This window comes from Manacus vitellinus, unplaced genomic scaffold (genome assembly GCF_001715985.3).
Source record: "Manacus vitellinus isolate BGI_N305 unplaced genomic scaffold, ASM171598v3 scaffold_48_pilon, whole genome shotgun sequence".
NCBI classification, from domain to species: Eukaryota; Metazoa; Chordata; class Aves; order Passeriformes; family Pipridae; genus Manacus; species Manacus vitellinus.
In genome coordinates this window covers 1,507,920-1,522,993 of record NW_021940593.1, presented here as the reverse complement: position 1 = coordinate 1,522,993, position 15,074 = coordinate 1,507,920, and the positions used below count along the sequence as shown (strand labels likewise).

At 37.6% G+C, this 15,074-nt stretch overlaps 2 protein-coding genes across 3 annotated transcripts in view; one reads left to right on the top strand and one right to left on the bottom strand.

Moving 5' to 3' along the window:
- CTNNA3 (catenin alpha 3) overlaps positions 1–15,074 on the top strand; it is a 427,660-nt gene that overhangs the window by 112,699 nt on the left and 299,887 nt on the right. The gene's annotated exons all lie outside the window — the stretch shown is intronic.
- The window catches only part of LRRTM3 (leucine rich repeat transmembrane neuronal 3), a 78,370-nt gene continuing 68,460 nt past the window's right edge, over positions 5,165–15,074 (bottom strand). The window contains exon 3 of one of the 2 annotated variants that reach the window (XM_008926105.2): positions 5,165–6,791. In XM_008926105.2, coding sequence (XP_008924353.1) covers positions 6,582–6,791 — 210 coding nt within the window. In that variant the 3' untranslated portion in view covers positions 5,165–6,581. The remainder of the gene's footprint in view (positions 6,792–15,074) is intronic. The other variant, XM_018079954.1, reaches the window with a different exon arrangement.

Below are 15,074 nucleotides of genomic sequence, written 5' to 3'. Positions count from 1 at the left end.
TACTGTGCTCCCTGGAGACTGAGGGTTTCTAAGACACTAGAGAAGCACCTGTCTTAGTAATGTTGGTTTTGGTTTGAGATGGGGACAACGTCATGTGTGCTTCTTCCAGAAACTTCTGAAGTTTCTGTTGTAATCACTTGATGGAAGTGGAATTAGAACAGTTGATACTGACATCTATTAATCATATAGATTCAAGACTTTAGGGTGCAAAGAGATTAAAAAAAAAGAAAACCAAATCCTGACATCACCTTGTGTAGTGGTAGAATGAAAAAAAAAGAAGCATATTTTTATTAACATGTTATATTGTACTTATGAATGTATATTTGCAAGATCTAGTGATGAAGAAGAGGAGTCAGACAAGCTTTATCATGTGCTTGGTAGGCAGCAAACCTGCTCAGCTCTGGAGAAGGATACCTGGGGAGGCATTTCCTTCCGATATATCGACTGGAATTATTATATTGTACTTTTGTCATTCTCAGTTGTGACAGTTAGAACATGCAGGAAGAGGTAAGTTGCAGAAGTGCAAAGAGAAGTATGAGCTGTCTAGATAATACTAGAGCAGAAGACAAGAAAAATAAATTTTGTTTGTGAATCTTATTTGCATATTCAGATATACCGTTGATATTTTTTCCTTTCCTGAAAATGAGAAATAAGGCTTTTGGATGGCAAAGTCTAGACTAATTGTGTGAGTTTACAGGTTCTTTAAAAATAAAGTTACCAACAGCAAGACATGAAAGAGAGGTGCATCGTTATTACTAGAAAAATAAATCAGTTTCATTATTTCTTTTGAAGGAATAAATTATAAGAAAATATTCAGTATGAATGGTTGAGTTAATGGCTTCCCATGCCTCATTTATGACACACTCTTGTATAAAACTCCTGGAATTACTGAAGTGCACAGTGCTGCAGAGACACATTGTTTTCTTTTAATGAGCATTCTCAGCCCTAGTTGATGAGGTTTTCTTCTCTAAGAAACACAGAATTAGTGTATAGCAATGTTTAAATTATTGGACTTTGAAGTATGTTTCATTGGTGCAATCACTTATGATTAGATTGCAGATAGAACTATTGCTGAATTGCATCCACCTTAAAAGTTTGTTTCTAATGGAATACAAAGTGGAAAGTACTCTCTGTGAAAGCTGGAGAAGCCATATTCTCGTAAAACTGCACAGTTTTAATCCCTTTGGTGTTCATTACAATACCATCCATCCTGTTCCTGTCAGTTGACTTAAGGCAATTGATAAGGCAATCATCAAACATTAATGTTAATCCAAAGAAATTCTGTACTAATGTGACATTAATTAATGCTCATTTATATAATATTACCCTTACATGCATCATGTCTATAGTGGTGGAACAGTGTCCGCTGTTATGAATGTATTAGAGCTTTAATGTAACAGGGCTGGGTGTAATGAGTTCTTTGTTGCAGGTTCATTTGCTGTTACACAGCAGACACCTCTTTGTACTTAACCATCAAAAGAGACAGTTTTAAGAATGAGTTATTTACATATAAAATTGATGTTGATCAAGTAGATTATAAACTCCATGCCATGTGGGATTTTCACAGCTGTACACACTGCACTTCAGCTTACATAAAAATTCTTGGCAAGGTTCTAGTGGTAAAATTTTAATTTTTGGGTGTTCATTAAAGTAACATTAATCATGAACTCTGATTATGTTCACCTTAATTTATTCTGAAACTTTATAATTAAAATTAATCAGATTCCATAATGAAGCAGAGCAGGATAATGAAATTTGGCCTTGTTACTTTATAATAGAGCTATTATTTCACTGAGATGTTAGAATTTTTTCTGAGGAATTTAACGAACATCTGCTTTTAAATATGGATCATACAGTCAAAGTTGTATCTAATAGAGTTTTGTGTGTCTCTTTCTATGTTGAGAAGTGTTTGCAGTGCTTTGGGAGAAGTGGGCCTATTCTTTTGTTACTATTGTGCTGGACTTGAGAAAGCTGGCAAAAAAATAAATTCACCTTTCTGGTGAGCTGAATCTTGATTTTAAGTCCCCCCAGCCCCCCCCTCCCCCCGGGGGAAATCTGATAATTTATGCCACAGGGTTTCAGGTGCTGTCTGCACTTCAGGTGACTGAATGGATGCTGTTCGTGCTCCCTGGCAGTTGTCAAGCTGTCATTATCAGTTCTGTGATACTTGTATTTCTGTGCTGAAAATGGAAATCCTTCATTTCTACTGGAACAAAGAGAAGAGGCAGCTCTTCTTGTCAAAGTAGATTTACTTTCTGCAACAGTTGTGAATGTTACCAGTTTGTAAGACTCAAAGAAGCTGTGTACATGTTCAGAGAGGGACTGGTAAGATGCCACGCTTGGCTCAGTAAGTCCCTGACCTGCAAATCCTTGAGATCTGTGGGGGCTCTCTGGGGAAATACTGCTTTGTGCCTGCCCCAATCTTTGGTTCTTTGGGTTTCATCTCTCAGCTGCTGTTTGAGACAGATTATCAAGCCAGGTGGACCTGTGATCTGACCAAGTAAAACCATTATTATATTCAGCCTTTACTGGTAAGATTTACCTTCAGGAAGCCAGGCCCCTGTGACCCAGGCAAAACTCCAGAGCAAAAAGGCCTCTCCCTCAGGAGAGTAGAACAGGAGCTAAGCTGTTCTTTTTCACCTGTTCAACTGCCCCTTTTTGCTAGACCAGCTGGGAGCTGAATACAGCTGCTTGTATCTGCCATGATACGTGATCATGTAATTAGTTTGCATTAACCATCTTTGAGTATCTTCACTGCTAATACAGCAATTTCCAGAATTTGTTACAGTTCCATTGGCACTGGATTTGTGGCTTTGGTTTTCAGGTCATGGTGTTGCCCTTGCAGTTTTATTTTATTTTTTTTTTACCATTTATGTTTTGCTTTTTGCACAGTTTCTCTTTTCATGTCAAATCTGAGGCTTGGAAATAAAAGCAGGAGATGATAAATGTCTTGAGAGAGAGGGAGAGAAAATGAGAGTCTATCAGTAAAGCAAGTTAGTACACAACTTCTGAGGCTGCCATTTTCCATTTGTTGTGTATTGCTAAAAGAAATCTGATATTTGCGCTGATATTTACGACGTATCTCTGAAAATTGTGTATATTTCTGAGGTTTTTTGGTTTTTTTTTGGTTTGTTAGTCGTAGCTCTCAGAGCCCTTGAGAATAGTTTGTACTACAAATTTTCTTGTTAATTAAAGCAGTCATTTGCTTTCTTCTCTAGATGTTATTCTGGTGTTTATTTTTTTTTTTTAACTGTCTTGAGACATGCAGGAATTTTTCAAATTAATCATTTATCTTCCTATGTACCTTCTTCTCTAGACAGGACCTCCATTCAGATACTCGGGCTTGGTTTCCTAGTGGGTGTTTCAGCCCTGTGCATTGCTGTACCTCCTGATACACTGATGGATGGTGGGAATTGTTGCTTGTAGCTAGATTTATTTTTCAAATTGTCTTGGTTTTTTTACTGCTAGAGGTTATACTCTCTATCAGTTTGTACTTTGCAAGCATAATGAATTCACCCAGCTTTTTCTTGGTGAAAAGATCTACCAGGGTCTGGCAGTGTCACTTAACTGTGAGACAGAGATTGATGCTGTTGGCTACTTCTATTTCTGGTTTATGGATCTTTATTGCAAAGGGAAATGATACATGAAAGTGACCCCCTGGTAATAAATATTTGCACCCATACACTCAGCCTACTTTCTTCTTGCTAACTTAGCTTAGAAGGCTGGGGCTTTGTGAGGTGCTAGGTTTTTGGTTTGTCCACGTTAACCACAGCAATTGGTATTTCTGTGCACTCAGCACTGGCAAGAATATGTTGGAAAGCAGGTGTACACACACTAACATGGGAATTTAGGAATGGGTTCTTGTTTGGATTAGCTTAACCTGGATTTTTTTTCATGATGAAGATTTTTTAGAGAAGGTATCTACCTGCCATCTGGCTTTCTCGAGGACATCCACCTTGTTGAGAATAGCAGGTTTCAGGTTAATGTAGTCCATTGAAAAAGTACTATCTACTTGATATATCCAGAAATGTATGTTTTAACAGCCTAGGTTTGGGGTGAGCTGCTGCCTTGGGCCCTGGGATGTTGTATCCAACTTCCAGAGAACTAGAGGGGCCTGTGGGGGTTACAGAGAGCCTGGTATTTCATATGCCTGGGAAGTTGATTGTGAGAGTGTAACAGATCAGTGTGGTTGGAGAGTCATTGCTACTTTTGTGACTCTGCTTCTACCATTTGCCTAGTGATATGTTGGTCTGGGGCTGCAAGTCTTGGGATTCATCAAGAAAAGGAGAACTGTTTGTGTGTATGTGAATATCTACCCAGTCGTGCTTCTTTAACCAGATACACTAAAAAGGTTTTGTTCTTGGCATAAGAAGACGTTTTCTCATATTAGCCTAAATTCATTAGTGTCTAACACTGGAAATACTCATGTTGTACAGTCCTCCAGAAATCAGGAGTACGTGGAGCCACTGAACATTTGGGTGTTTTGAGTAACTGCAACAGTGCCAGGACCTTGTTCCCACACTGTAAATACTTGAGGACAGTTGGCCAAAGTAAATAATAGGAATTACAGAGTAACTGAGATGATCTTTTGGGAGCATGGTGTTTGATCCTGACAGCTCAGGCCTGCTCCAGTGCCAGAATGCCTAAACATTAAACCTCAGAAGGAACTGTGGAAGGATGCAGTTGACTTCTTCCTGCAGTACAGAAGTCACTTTACTCTGGAGTGACACCTGCCTTTTTGGTTTCAGTTACCATTACCAAAATAGATTTTCAAACTGTGGGTAGTAAAATTCCAGCACTGGAGAAGGTGACCACAAATTCAAGAACCCATGTAGTAAAGAAATAAGAAATTGAAGTGTGGAACTTTTTAAGATGAATCTTTAAAAGACAAGTGATGTTTTGAATAGCAAATGATTTATGCAAAATATGTTACAAAATCTAAGATGCCAAATAAATAACCAATATAATGTATTCTGTTTTGACACTTTGTTTCCACTTGAGAGGTAGTGAATGCAGACTGGTTTGTTAACAATTTTTTGAAGGTATTTTCACTCTATTCACTTTGTTCTGTACAACCAATTTTACTGTAATTTTAAATTTCAGTCTTCTGCCTTGAAGCTACATGAAAATAAGTTGGGATAAATATCCAGAAAAATAGATTTGTGGTTATATAATTTCTCTTTATTATAAAAAAGTTGCTTCACCATATGAAACGTTTTTCTCCTATATTTTGGAAGGCTCACGTTCCCTTTTGAATTTCACCAAGTTGGCATGATATAACGTGTACCTAATCTCTGTAATCTTTTATGATTACGACATGAGGGTATTGGTATAAAAGTTACTCTCATACAGTATTGAGAAGCCTTGAGGACTTAAAACCAAAGAATGGGATATAAGAATGCTTTGACCCAGATATTAAATGATAGACAAAAAGGTAATGTAGTAATTGGTAAAGACGTAATAATGAATTAATTTTTTTTTATTATTTAAAGGTTTTGGTGGTTTTTTTTCCTTAGCTTGCTGTATCACAATGCTAAGGGCCTATTAACCTATACCATTTGTTCCAAATTACTATATTTTTCAACAAATAGATGTTTCTTACTTGTGATTAATATTTTACATTTTCTGAGTGGTGTAAGGGCTTGTTTCTGTTGCCACTTCTGTCAGCAGCTGTCTATGGCATAAGTAGATTTTGGACCCATTTGTCTTTAAGAAGAAGTGCAAGTGCCTGATCTGGCAGACTCTACTTTCACAGTAGATTTTGTAGCTGCTTATGGAAGTCCCCTGTCCACATTGTCTTGCAGAACACTGAGACTTTACAAGACATCACCAGCCCTAGCTAAGAGTTGCATACATAAACTTTGTTGTTAAAATGTATTGATACATTTTTGTGACTTAGAAATCAGGCTGTATTTCAAGGCAACAGGTAAGTTTGAGGAGAATTTAAATGTTTTTTTTTTAAATTATCATTTCTAGGAAAACTTGGCTATATATTTCAAGAATTTCTTAGAAGTGAATAGTTAAACCCTCCCTCTGGAACCAGTAGATAAAATTCTACACATTAAACACGGTAAAAATGGTGCATATTCTGCAAAGGACAGAATTTTAGGTTAAAGTTTTCTGGGCACAAAAGCAGTAACAAAATGATCCCTACAAAACAGAGTAACTGAATAACACAAGAAATAACTTGTTAATTTGAAACTTTAGAAACTGAAACTTGTAAAATAAGATGTAATTAAATTATGACACTGTACATACCAGCTGTTCTTGGTAATTGAAACTTTACAATATGAAAAATACATTACATCTGTACAGTTTATACAGGTAGGTAGGATGAGTTTTGAAAAAGATTCACTTCAAGGGTCAGACTCTGAAGTCAAAAAATACTGCACAACTTAACTAATTACAAATTGTAGACTTGAAACAATTAATCTTTGTGATTGGTTTTTAATTTGAACAGGAATCTTAGAATCCATAGTATTATGTCTTCTCACTTCTGTCCATAATGTTACATAGAATTTGGTTGCAGCCTCTGCTACAGGAAAAAAACCCCGACAACAAAAAAACCTCCCGGCCCCCATTCAAGCCAACTGCTGACTGTGGTCCTTGATCCGGGCTGCTGTGGTTATTGTGCTCAGGTCCAGATCAGTCTCTAGGTGTGTTTCCACTGTTTCTTCCTGGTTATTTGAGTCATAGGGCTTGTGAGCAAGCAGTTCATGATGCACTCCACAGTAACTGAGCGTGGGCTGATCATAGGCAAGAAATGTTGACACATTCATAGACAATGGTATCTAGGGGAAAAACAAAGATGAAAAACAGCCAGTTACAAGAAGACAGAAGCAAATTGTACCAGCCTGAATTTGATGTTGAAAAACCAGACTGACTGCACGTGAAAAAAAAAAAAATTGTCTTCCTTTTCTCTATCCTTCTACCCCCTCCTCTCCACTCAAACCCTGGTCTTCACTAGGATGTTTTAAATCTGACCTCTACCACCTTTGGTCTTGTGGCCCAGCGCTTGTATGTGCTTGAATGTGTTTGTGAGGGTTAAGATGTGATTGAACTTGAATTATCTTTAGAGTGTGATTAGCCTCAGCTAAAATCCACCTATCAGGAAATATTTCAAATGAAATGGGAATGCCTGTTCAAGTTCAAGAGTGGCTGGTGAATCTTGCTGGAGTATGTCAGTGGGTGTGATACCATCTGCTTGGAAATACAGATGAGATGGTTCCTATTATTTAGAGCATAAGCATCAATTTAAATTTAACAGCTTTCAATAAATATGGTCCAATATCCTGTTAGACTGTTATCTTGTGGTACTTCTGGAAGCTTCCCTGTTGCAAGTTTAATTCAAATGCTTCAGCTGAAAAGCATAGGAATTTTTCTTTACTATTTTCTTGGGGGCTTTGAATGCACTTCAGCGTAGAATGACATACAATACACTGTAGAATCAGAGATGAAATTCATACAGATTTTGAAGTGTATATATTTGTACTTTTACAGCTCCAAATGTATTTTCTAACCTAATTTCATGGACATGGCATGGTACTGGCTGGGGTCACCATGGACATGGATTACTTCTAGAGCTGCAATGCAGTGAACGTGTACACACTGCAGACAGTGTGTGTGTGTTATGACCTTATTAATTGGTCATATTCCCCATGGCCTTTTTTCATATATTTTTCATGTAATGTGTGTAAGTTGCTGGCATTGGATCATGTTCTGTTTCCAGGAGTATCAGCATAGAAGGAAAGCAGAAGGGAGGAAAGGAGCACTTTAGCTGCTGCAGACCTGTAGTCAGAAACAAGCTAATTATGGGTGTGGGCTTGTTCTAATTTCTTTCTGAAGCTGCCGTGACAACCTTGCAGTAAAGCAGCAGGACGGGAGCTTGGGCAGCAATTCAGGGAGGGCTAAGGGAGCTCCATGTGGAGTTGCTATGGAATGCAGACAGCTGCATACATGCATTCTATCATGCATATATATATAGAGAGAGAGGCTTGTGTGGGAAGGCACAGAAGAGGAGACCAAAGGCCCAGCTGAGATGAAACAGAACAACTTTGGAATTAATGGCATTTTCCTTAGGCTGGTCAAGTTTACGTTCTGAAAAAAAAAAAAAAAGCTTATGTGGTTCTCCTTTGCTATTTTTTGAAGTGATATGTGAAGTCATGTTGGCAATTCTACCTTACTCTGGGCAAGCAAGAGCCAGGAATGATTGCACTCTGCAGAAGAGCCTGGGCTGGTTCTCCTGTAACCAGGTCATTCCTGTAGAATGCAAAATCCGTGCCTTTTAGAAAATTAGTGATGTGCAGACCTGTTGTAAAACCTTACAGATAGTTTCTTCTGACCTGCTCCTTTTTTTCTTGCTGAATCTTATTTTCCTCCTTAAATGTGTCCCCTTCTGTCTCTGTTTCCTGGAATGGTCAGGATCTGATCACCTGCCGTGTTTCTTTTAGTGTGTCTGGGGAAGGAGACTTCAACCCTCCTGGCGTGGCAACTAAACAGGGAACATCCCTATTTGTATCTCCTCCTTTGCCGCCTTCTTTCCTCTTTTCCATCTGGTAGTGCTATGTCTCAGTAAAAAGTTCTAGTTCTAGAAACCTCCTGTTCTTTCAGCTTATTCAAATAAGTACTATCACAGCATTTGTGATGATAGCTCTCCTCTTCGACAACAGTTCTGGAGTAAAAATCCCTGCATTGTGTAATTATTAGTGATGTGGGAATTTCATATTGTTTGGAGTTCAGATAAGCATCAAAAAGCCCCAGCTTATCTCAGATTTACAGTTCAGAAGCCTTAAAATTGCAGTTTCTATTCAAGGAAGCTGTGTTTCATTGCATAGTATTAAATTTCTGTACAGTGAGGGGGGAAGTTCCAGCAACCCTGTCTTTTCAGGGAGGAAGTTTAAAACTCCAGACTTATTTTACACAGAAAGCATAGCTAAAAGTTTGTATTTACAAATCTGTATAACAACCTCAAATTTTTTAAAAAAATAATTCTATTCAGTCCTGAAAAGAATGTAGTCCAGTGTTTGGAATGTTGATTTCTTTGCATTTCTGTTTCAGTCATCACTGGCAGTTGAAAAGTTACCACAGATTAAAAAGAAAGCTTTTCTTAAAGGGAAAAAAAAAAAAAAGAAGAGAGATAATTTGGTTCTGGTTTCTCTGTTGCAGTTACAGAGACCTCTGCAGGAAATAGGTTCTTTTATCCAGCCTGCAGAAGTGTATTTACTGCTAAGCAGATGTGAACTGGTTGGGGAGGGGAATGCTTCGAGCTACAGATGAATATCTCAGCAGTCAGCAAAGATGGGAAGGGTTCTTGCAAAGGCTTGGAGCATTTATTAAGCTTCTGGTGTTGTGGCTGTGTTCTTATCTGATTACTTGACCTTGGCTGGGCCTTTGTGAGAAACAGCATTCTTTTTTTTCTGAATGTATTGTATTTAGAACCAGAGACAATATTTTCAGCATAAGGATTTTGGTATTTTGTTAAATTTCATGGCTGTGAGGTGTTCAAACCTCCTGGGGTGATTTTGAGACTCGGCCACAGAATCCTGAAAATGAAAGCTTGGAAAATTAAGGCATAAGAGCACAGCCACAGGTTTGGAGTGGCTTGAGAATGTAGGCATGGGAAATTAGGATAGGGCAATGGAATATTACCCATGGGGATGACAGCAATAAGGGCTGAAAATAGATGCTCATAAGAAGGAGGAATGAAAATAAGTAAACCAGGCTTCACACTGAATAGAGAAAAATGATCTGAAGTATAGAATCAATAGAAGTAAGTGATGGAGCTGTGATAGATCATTCTGAAAATGTACAGAATTACAGTGTAATGGCAATGCCCTGTACAGCATGGCATGGGAATATAATATATCAGCATATGGTCAACATATGAGAGTTAAATCTATTACATACAGAAGTTTTGTGGTTGTTTTCAATAAAAAAAAAGGAACAAGCTCTTGTATTATATAACAGGGAACCATACAGGTATTATTGGCATGAAGCAAAATTAAATGCTTCATTCGTGACCATATGAAGAATCCTGTTATATCAAATGAACCTCAAAACAAACCTGATACTTTACCATCCATTAGTTTGTGACTTTTTTTTCTCATGAAGTCTTAGGACAGGACTGTAGTAAGATTGTTCTGTACCTACGTCTACATCTTCTGCCTCTGCACCCCTGCATTTAAATTATCTCTGTGATTTAGGCAGGGCTTGCATGTGATAAGTATCTTATTTTCTCTCTAGAAGGCCCTGGAGCTGTCTGATAGGTTTTTATGAAAAGAAAACACCTATCTGATTATCATCTTGTCCCGTTTCTTTCTTTGTATTTAAGCATGTATTTACTTAAAAGTGCTGTGCTGTGAAACAGGGGAGATAATTAAACTCAAACTTCTGTTAAAGGCATAGATAAACCTGCTATAGCCAATTTTTGACGGTCATGGATTTACAGTTGAGCTCCTTCTAGCTCTTCTACCAAAATGTAACTCAGCCATGGGGGTAAGAGTACCAGAAGTAGCTTTTTGTTGGTGGTGGTATTTGCACACACTATGAGGAGGCCACACCAGAAGGCAACGAGTGCCTTGGATTGAATTGTTGTCCCTTTCAAGTGTTGAAATAGGGACAGAGATTGCTGCAGAGATTGCTACTCACTTTGAACATCTTAGTTTTCCTTCAAACTTCTAAATTCTGAGGTTGCTCTTCTTTTGTGTTTGCACATTGCAACCTTTCAAAGTCCAAATTCTAAAGGCCTGACAAAGGGCAATACGTTGTTAGATCAGCTGGGGAGAACTTGGGTGTGAAATGTTACAAGGAATAGGTATGAACTCACCAAGTTTTCCTTGTGAATGGCAGAGAAGAGTTAAATGCAAAGGGAAAGATGTTTTTAAGCTTTTTCCTGCTTCTCTCAAAATAATTTTCTACTCAGTTCAGGCTGTAATTAAAAACCTACCAAAAGTGTAAGCAGCAAGAATAGCTTTCATTGAACAGCAGAATTGTTCTTCACACAAACATTAAGTTAGTGCCCTCTTGGTGAGGGAGAATTGTGTTTTCTATCCAAAGGGCACACCTGTCCAGGTGTTGTACATAATTCCAACACTCAAGAACTCTTGCTTTTCTTCTGCTGCACAGTAGTGGTATTTTCATGTGCTCTGCTTGGGTTTGGTCATGTTTTTATTTCAGCTTGTTCATCTCTGGTTACCTTTGGGGTCCCACATTCTACATTCCCCTATAGAAATAATGCAACCAGGTGTTACTGGGCATCTGTTTTGTGCCCAGCCTTCACTGCTGTGTCAGACTAAACACGTGTGATAGCTGCACGTTCCTCGTGACAGAGAAAGACAAGAGTGAGGAAGCAAAGGGCAGGTGGGAGGCCTGAGCCACATCTGTGTTTTAAGCCTTTAAAACCATGGATTCTGCCACTCTCAATGTGAGGACCAGTTGTCTCCATGGTGATATAAGAAACAAAAAAGAGCTCCTGTTTCTAGGCTTGTTTTCGTGGCTGAATGCCCTAGGTTCACATTGATACTGAAAAAGGAAAAGCCTTAGTAAGTGCATGATTAGAATTATAGTCCATCAGTAACAGTATTCTTATCTGTTCAATGTTGAGCATGAATTTTTAGTAATTTATGATGCAGGAGAGGAGGGTGGTGTTAAAAAGTAAAAATCACCTTGAAAAACAGAGACCAGACCTTTGGAACCTTTGCTTTGAATGCTGGACACCTAAACAATAAGTATTTTCTGAGGGATGGGAGAGAGTGCAGAGAGTATTAAACTGCTGCTGGGTTCTGTGAGGAAACCAGGCAAATTTTTTTTAGTTATGTCAATGTAGATTTGGCATCTTAATTTTAGTAGAAGAAAATATTTTCAGCAAGTTGAATATGCTAATTTTGACAATGACCTTTACCAGTTTTGGAAATGCCAAAGTGAAGAGCTGCTAACAACTGCTACAGAATATCACCCCTTTCTTATTTTTAAGAAGAAGATAAGGAAGAAGAGAAAGCAGAATTAAAAGGTTTTGTTTTTCATTCTCATTCAGTTCATTGGGGTTCAGGCTAAGACATAGTGAACTGTGGTTTCCTAGTTGCTGGACTTTTTGTCTTGCATGTTGTTAATTTTCTTAAAATTTGAACAGCGTGACATTTGCTTAAGATTTTTCCTTCCTGCAAATAATGTGACATTCATGGGATGAGAAGAACTTGTGAGTTGATTAGCTTTAATTGCTGGCTTGACTTTGAAAGAAGTGTGTTTTACATTTTATTTTGGTTAGACAACTATGCTAGCTATTAATATTAAACAAATGAACAAGATGTAAATACTGTTCTGCCTGGGAAGGTAAATATCTCCTCTGCTTTTCTTCTCAATTTGTGTTGATGTGGATTCTTTCGGTTGTGTGGGGTATTTTGTTTGGTTTTTTTTGTTTGTTTGGTTGGGTTTTTTTTAATAGCCTACAGTTTGGTATTTCTGTTTCTTTTTTCTAATAACAAGCAGCAATGTAGTGAAGTGAATTAGGGAAGCAGGTGTGAGAGTCTAGGAATAGAATTTGATCCTTTCAGTTGCTGCATTGTTTGAAATATGCTTCATAATATTTAATAATGAAGTGTATATTATGGTAAGGTAGTTCTAAAATTTTATTACAGTTACATCTATATCTAGTTAAACATAAACCTTTTTAGGGTCCTCATTTGTTTTTAATTTTTATGCAAAACTTGCTGTTTATTGGATAGGCACTGAAGGCATAATTACTGAGTATTGTTCAAAAAAGGCAGCTCTGAACTTTATGGGACTAAAAGTAAATCAACATAGGTAAAGCTTTTACTTTACATGCTGAAAAAATGATGGATTCAGATCAAACTATTGCCTTTGTTACATATAGAGAAAGGGAGTTCTTTTTTGTCTTAGTAAAGTTTGTTGCAGTTTGGAGAACCTGACCATCATACTGTATCTTAGTTTTAATTCACTATTTAGCAATCAATCTTAAAATATGAAGAAAATGCATGAATAAAAGCACATTAAAAGCACCTTTGAAAAGTGAATCATATATTTCTAGAGATGTCTCAGGGTATGTGTCTGTAAGCCACACATATTTGGATAATGGATTTATATTGTACCTGTACACTTTTAAGTCATGTTGACAAGCTCTCAAATAGGTCAGCGCACCTCCTTCCCTTTTCCTGTGAAAGTCTTAGAATACTAAGAAGGAAACAAGACTTTACTGATGTGTGTAGGAGCAAATGGAGCTGAACGAAAGAAACCAGTGAGATGAGTTTGATTTATAATATAGATTTGTGTCAAGTGTCCCTTCAACCGAAACCTATTGTATCACAAACTAGAAGAAGCAACAGATTGGAGTTAAGTTTAGAAAAGCTTGTCCAAGCTAGACTTAGTTGAATATTAGAGTGCCTTATTTAGTCAAATAGTCCAAGGCCTGGTCATGCAGTTTTCTTGCAGAAACTTTTTGTTTTGGAGAGCTCTGTGGGAAGTCAGGTCTGTGTGTGGTAACCAGTGGTATTCCTCGTCAGGAGAAAAAATCACTGCAGACTGACTGTACGCAATATCTAACCAGGTATGACACAGGCTGCAGTTATTTTCACAGATTTTCATTAAGTTTTCTTGTTTTGGTTGATAGTTGAACTTTCTGGGCTGTCATTGGGGTATAAGTAGTTTTTCTTGGCGGACTGTAATCCTCATATTCTCATGCATCAGATAGGCTTCTGTAGAGTGTGATTAATGTGATCTTAATTCTCTTTTCCTTCTCTAATTAATTTAATGTAACAAGCAATTTTAATATATTCTAAGTGCTGTAATAGTTAATCTCATTACTTATCATCAGGTTTGTTTACAGAAAAATAGAACAGCAACAAAATAAACAACACTGAGTGAACCAGAAGTTGAAGTATTACCTGCTCTGAGGTAGTAGCGGTGGTAAGATTCCAAGGATCATGAGCCTCCCTTAAGAGAAGGAGGGTATTTTTGTAGATATAATCTTTAGCTTGTTCTTCTTTAGTTTTCAGTGTGTGAGAAGTTGGGGAATATTATATAGTGTTGTTATTATTTTTAAATCTAACTATGAAAACTAGGTTCTAAATTTAGTGAAAGCTGAAGTTCTTACAACCCCAGTAATAGAGGGTTTAAAAAATGACAAGGAGCTTGATAATCTGATGGTACAGATGTCTTCCTTTTTCTACTTTGCCCTGTTATCTTCCAAATGTTAACCTTTCTTACTTCCTTTGCTTTATTGTTTTCCCTCTATTTCTGTCTTTAAGAGGAAGCATCCTTATTATTATTATTATTATTATTAACCATATTAATCATTTGTGTAACCTCTCCATCTTCCAGTTATATTGTTGTTGGCTGCCATTAGCCTATTATCTCATTCACCTTTTCTTTTCTTTGTATTTTATTGTATCTCTTTGGCTTCTTTTCAGTAAGATTGCCCTAATGCTCTCTTCCCTTAAGTGCTATATCCCAGGATAGCCTGGGGGTGCCGAGACAAGCAGTGAAACCCCCCAGCTGCAGTGGGGAATTTTGAGCTGTCAGCCCTTGATGCTTAAAGTTCTGCTGCTGCATGGACTGAGTGGAGGGTTTTGGTGTCCAGAGGCTGATCCTGCAGCTGTGACAAGCCCATGGAATGAGCTGCTGAGACGTCCACGCAGTGTCTGCAGAGATTGGACTTGTGTAGGATATCGTAAGTGAGGGCCACAAAATTTATAGGCCTGAATGGGAAAGAACTTGCACTGTGCTGGAGAGCAAGGATTTTGTGAGGCCATGCTGTGCAACAATGTTTATGGCACGTGTGCATCATTTGAAAGGCATATCATAATAGTATTGGGTATTGGAAACTACTTAGTGAATGAGAATGTTAAGCATGTGTTTTTTATTTCATTCTCAAGCACGTTGCAATATAAATTCCACTTTTTACATTTCAAACAGCCTGTTCCCATGGAATGGTGTTGTTTCGTGCACAGTGTTCTCAAACAAATTAATAAACAAAATTTTAAAATCTGATGTTCACAGCCTGCATCAGCTTATGATATGAGTAATATTATTCCAATGACTAATCCAGACATACCTGTCAGAGA